At 55.7% G+C, this 4,765-nt stretch overlaps 1 protein-coding gene across 1 annotated transcript in view; it reads left to right on the top strand.

Moving 5' to 3' along the window:
• Window positions 1-3,719: 3,719 nt before the first annotated feature.
• S100p (S100 calcium binding protein P) overlaps window positions 3,720-4,765 on the top strand; it is a gene marked incomplete at its 5' end in the record, with an annotated part of 3,097 nt that continues 2,051 nt past the window's right edge. The window contains 1 exon segment of the mRNA XM_005408812.2: window positions 3,720-4,173. Within this exon segment, the coding sequence (XP_005408869.1) occupies window positions 4,036-4,173 (138 nt within the window).

Raw genomic sequence — 4,765 nt, 5'->3', positions numbered from 1 at the left:
CTGGTTCTTTGTCTGGCCTTTTGGTGCTGGACACCAAGGTCCCTGAGCTCATGTACCTGGACACCAGACTGGCAGCCGGGGCGGGGGTGGCGGAGCTCCGGAGGCCGGGCTGGAGGCCACGCCAAGCACAGAGCTGGGGCGAGGGGCGAGGAGCGAGGAGCTGCTTCCGTAGCCTCCGAGCACGGAGCGTGTGGGGACACAGTCTCCAGGGGGTTCTGGCAAGACCTGTCTCCCCTACAGCAGCCTTTCCCGTGTCTACCCTGCAGCCAACCGGAGCTGCCAGCCCAGCTCCCTCTGGGCCGTGGGCACCATTTCCACCACCCTGTTCTGCTTCGTGGCTCTCAGGGCCCCGTGGCACCTCACCGCTGGGCCCAGGGACCCCAGGTGCCCAAGCCTGGAGAATGGGGAACAAAATGGCCACCAGGTGGCCAGGGACGGAGAGCTGTGACTCACGTCTCCTGCAGGGAAGGAGCTCGCTCTGGAGATCGATCCGGCTTCCTCACACTCGAAACAGTGCAGGCCGGCCTGGGAAATCAGTTCCTGCCCACATGGCTGGTCAGAGGGCAAAGGTCAAGCAGGTCACACAGCCTAACCATGCATTTCCTGCCGTGTCTGCCCTACCAGTGACAACTACAAAGATCTACACCCCGGGGAGACCCTAAATGGGCCACTGTGGCTTCTGCCAATGTTTGAAACCAAAACGTGGAAAAAGAGATGCTTCTAACTAATTTTTCTTTTTTCTTTTTTCTTTTTTTTGGTCTTTTTGAGACAGGGTCTCTCTATGGAGTTCAGACTAGTCTTGAGCTCACTTTGTAGCCCAGGCTGGTCTCGAACTCGCAATGATCCTTCTACCTCAGCCTCCCAAGTTCTGGGATTACAGGAGTGCGCCACCACGCCCGGCTCTTCTAACTAATTTTTCTGGAAAAAAAAAAAAAAAAAAGACACAGGAAGTGCAAGTTTAAGGCCCGCCTGCACTGCACAGCGAAACCCTGTCTCAAAAAGACCAAAAAATAAAAAAGTATAAGATTTTCTGCTGCGAATCAGCACCGGCCCCTGTGCACCCTCCAGGCCACCAGCCCCCACTTCACGTGAGGCAGCTGCCCCTGGAGGCCACTCCGCGCCAGCCATGGGCACAGCCACACTGCCACACTCCCCATGAGGCCTCCATGAGGTCTCCAGACCCTAAAAGTGTCAGAAGAGCAGCCTCCAGATCCGATGCAATTCCCATGAAAACACCAATGACCTTCAAAGACAGGGAAAAGCAGTCCTGAAAGTCTCATAAGAACACACAAGACCCAGAGCAGCCAAAACAGCCCTGAACCAGAAGAGCTAAGCTGGTGGAATCACGGTTCCCAAGTTCAAAGCATACCACAGCCGTCGGATCAACAGCAGCATGGAACCGGCCCCAACAGAGGACACGGACCCACACGGCTGCACACTGGGGCCGGACAAAGGGGCCCAAAACACGCATGGGAGAAAAGACAGCCTCTTTAACAAGGGGTGCAGGGGGAACTGGACATCTGTGCGTAAGAGACTGAAACTAGACCCCTGCTTCTCACCCTGGACAAAACTCACTTCGAAATGGATTTAAAATGTGAATGTAAACCAGGGCATGGTGGCGCACGCCTGCAATCCCAGCACTCAGGAGGCTGAGGCACAAGGATCAGTGCAAGTCTGAGGCCAGCCTGGGCTACAAAGTGAGCTCAAGGCCAGCCTGAACTGCATAGTGAGACCCTGTCTCAAAAAGACAAAAAAGGGGGCTGGGGATTTAGCTCAGCGGCAAAGCGCCTGCCTGGCAAGCGCAAGGTCGTGAGTTTGGTTCCTGGTACCGGAGAAAAACCAAAAAAAAAAAAGAAAAAAAAAAAAAAAAAAAAAAAAAAAAAAAAAAGAGATGCGAATATAAGAGCTGAAACTTTGGAACTGCTAGGAGAAAACAGGGGAAACACTTGAAATCCTAAGCACAGGCAAAGACTTCCTGAATAGGACTCCAGCGGCCAGGAAATAATAGCAAGAATCCACAGATGAGACCGGGTCAAATGAAAGAGCTTCCGTCCAGCAAAGGAAACAATCATCAGAGTGAAGGCGCAAACTACACAATGGGGAAAACTTCCCCAGTTACTCTTCTGACAGGACTACCATCCAACACACATACAAAAAACAAAATCCTCCCCCAGCCCCCAAATAACCCCATCAGTAAACGGGCAAATGAACGCAACAGACACTTCTCAAGAAGAAGTACAAAGGCCAAGAAGTATATGAAAAAAATATTCAGCTGGGCATAGTGGCACACACCTATAGTCCCAGCATTCTGGAGGCTGAGGCAGGAGGACTGCCTCAAGTTCGAGGCCATCCTGGACTACAAGTGAGTTCAAGGCCATCCTGAACTACACAGCAAGACCCTGTGTAAAAGAAAGAAAAAAGAAAAGAAAAAGTTCAACATCTTTAACCACTAGGGAAATGCAAATCAAAACCACACTGAGGTTTCATCTCACCCTGGGCAGGATGGCTGTCATCAAGAACACAAAAAACAAGCCAGGTGTGCACATCTGTCATCCCAGCACTCTGGGAGGCTGAGCCAGGAGGACTGCAAGTTTGAATCCAGCCTGGGCAATTTAACAACCAAAAAAGGGGAGCGGGAGTATGCAGCTGGGTATGCAGTATGCAGGTCAGTAAAAGGGCCCTGGGTTCAATCTCTACAAAATTGTGCTGGTGAGGGCCAGAGATAGATACAGCTCAACAGCATAAGTACCTGCCTGACAAGAGCAAGGTCCTGAGCTGGATTCCAGGTACCAAAAAAAAAAAAAAAAAAAAAAGGAAACAAAGATTTAAAAAACAAATGCTCTGGTGAGACGTGGGTAGGAGTATAAATTGGTACACCCACTGTAGAAACCAGGGCGGAGGCTCCTCGCATAACTACAAATAGAGCTAGCGTTTGATCCGTGTATACTGGAGTTGAAGTCCGCATACTGTCCATACCTAAATACCCTGCTTATCACAGCATTATTCAAATAACCAAGATATGGACCCAGCCTAGGGGTTTATAGACAGATGCATGGATAAAGAAAACGTGACTTGGAAGGCTGAGGCAGGAGGATCACTGTGAGTTCGAGACCAGCCTGGGCTACAAAGTGAGCTCAAAGCCAGCCTGAACTGCATAGCAAAACCCTGTCTCAAAAAAAAACCAAAAAAACAACAAAAAAAAAGTGACATACATACACAGTGGAGTACGATTCAGCCATAAAGAGGAGCAAAGACTTGTCATTTGGGGGAAATGGATGGAAACACAGATCACCACAGTAAGTGAAGTAAGCGGGGCGCAGAAAGCCCAACATCAGGTGTTTTCTGTCCTACGTGGGAGAGGAGGAGGAGGAGAGGCTGCGGAAGTGGCCAGAGGACCTAGAGAAGAGCAAGGAGGGGCGGCAGGGTGCAGCGACGGGCGGATACCGAGCGCCGCCCAGCCTGTCAGAATGAATGCCCCCCTCGTAACTGCCGAGCACTGAAGAAAGTGCCGGCGCCGCTGTTCTCTAACAGGTCCCTGCGAAGCCGTTCCTTCAGCGGCCGCGGCTGGGTGGGGTGGGGTGGGGTGGGGGTCAGCAGCTCCCCGAGTACCCAGACTGCTCTGAAGAGGGGGTGACGCGTCCCTCACACACGCAGGTCGTCCCCTGCGCAGACACTTCGTCAGGACCTGCCCTGGATGCCTGAGCATTCTGAAGTCCGAGGTGAGGCAGGAAAAGCTCATCTATGACTCACTCAACAAACACTCCGCAGGCCCGCTCACCCAGAGACCCCGCTCGCCCAGGGAGGGGAGGGCCTCCCTGACTCAGCGGTGACCCCCACCCGGGCAGGCCCTGCAGAGTGAGGCGGTTCTGAGGCGGCCGGGGGAGGGCAAGCTGCAGACAGGGCCCACACGGTGCCTGGCCCGTCCCACGCCCTGTGTCAACAAGGCTGGCCTCATAAAGCCGCGGCCGAGCCCAGCCAGACGGCATTTCCTCCCGAGCACCGCCAGCGCCCGCGCCAGGCAGCAGAGCGCGCACCATGACGGAGCTGGAGACGGCCATAGGCCTGATCATCGACGTGTTCGCCCGCTACGCGGCCGGCGAGGGCAGCAAGCAGAGCCTGAGCAAGAGCGAGCTGAAGGCGCTGATGGAGAAGGAGCTCCCGGGCTTCCTGCAGGTGAGCTGCGGGCCGGGCCGCAGGAGGGGCAGGGCCGCGCTGGGACCCGAGCTGGGACCCGAGCTGGGACCCCGTGGCGGGCGGGCGTGGAGCAGCGGTGCAGATCTGAACCCGGGGTGTTTCCCTGCACGGCCGGTGGGCCGGTGGCATTCAAACCGGAGTGTGGGGTGTGGCGCAGAATGGAGTCCGCGCCCCCCAGCAGTCTGCTGGCGCCGGCCCTCTCCGGGGCTGCTGTCCACTTCCTGCCCCCCGCTGCCCACTGCCCAGGCCCCTGTGGCCTGGTATTAGTGTGGACAGGGAGGCCCCGTGGCGGCGCTGACGGCCCAGAGCCAGCAGCCTCCCTGGGGACCTCGGAGACGGAGGGAGTCACAGGCCTGGAACTCAGAGGGGGCCGGGGCCCAGGGGCAGCCGCTTCCGCCTGGGGAGCCCCGCAGGTCGGAGCAGAGCCCTGCTCTGTCGCTCACCTCTCCCCCCACCACCACCACCCATCACTGAAAACGGAGGCCTCAGTGTTCAGCCCGAAAGCAGCCCTTCAGGGACACACAGGCCTCAGAACCTTAGGGCTCTGCTTTCCAAAAATAAATGCAGTGAA

The sequence above is a fragment of the Chinchilla lanigera genome, unplaced genomic scaffold (assembly GCF_000276665.1).
Source record: "Chinchilla lanigera isolate Chin_1 unplaced genomic scaffold, ChiLan1.0 scaffold00113, whole genome shotgun sequence".
Taxonomy (NCBI): Eukaryota; Metazoa; Chordata; class Mammalia; order Rodentia; family Chinchillidae; genus Chinchilla; species Chinchilla lanigera.
This window is presented reverse-complemented; position numbering and strand designations above follow the sequence as displayed.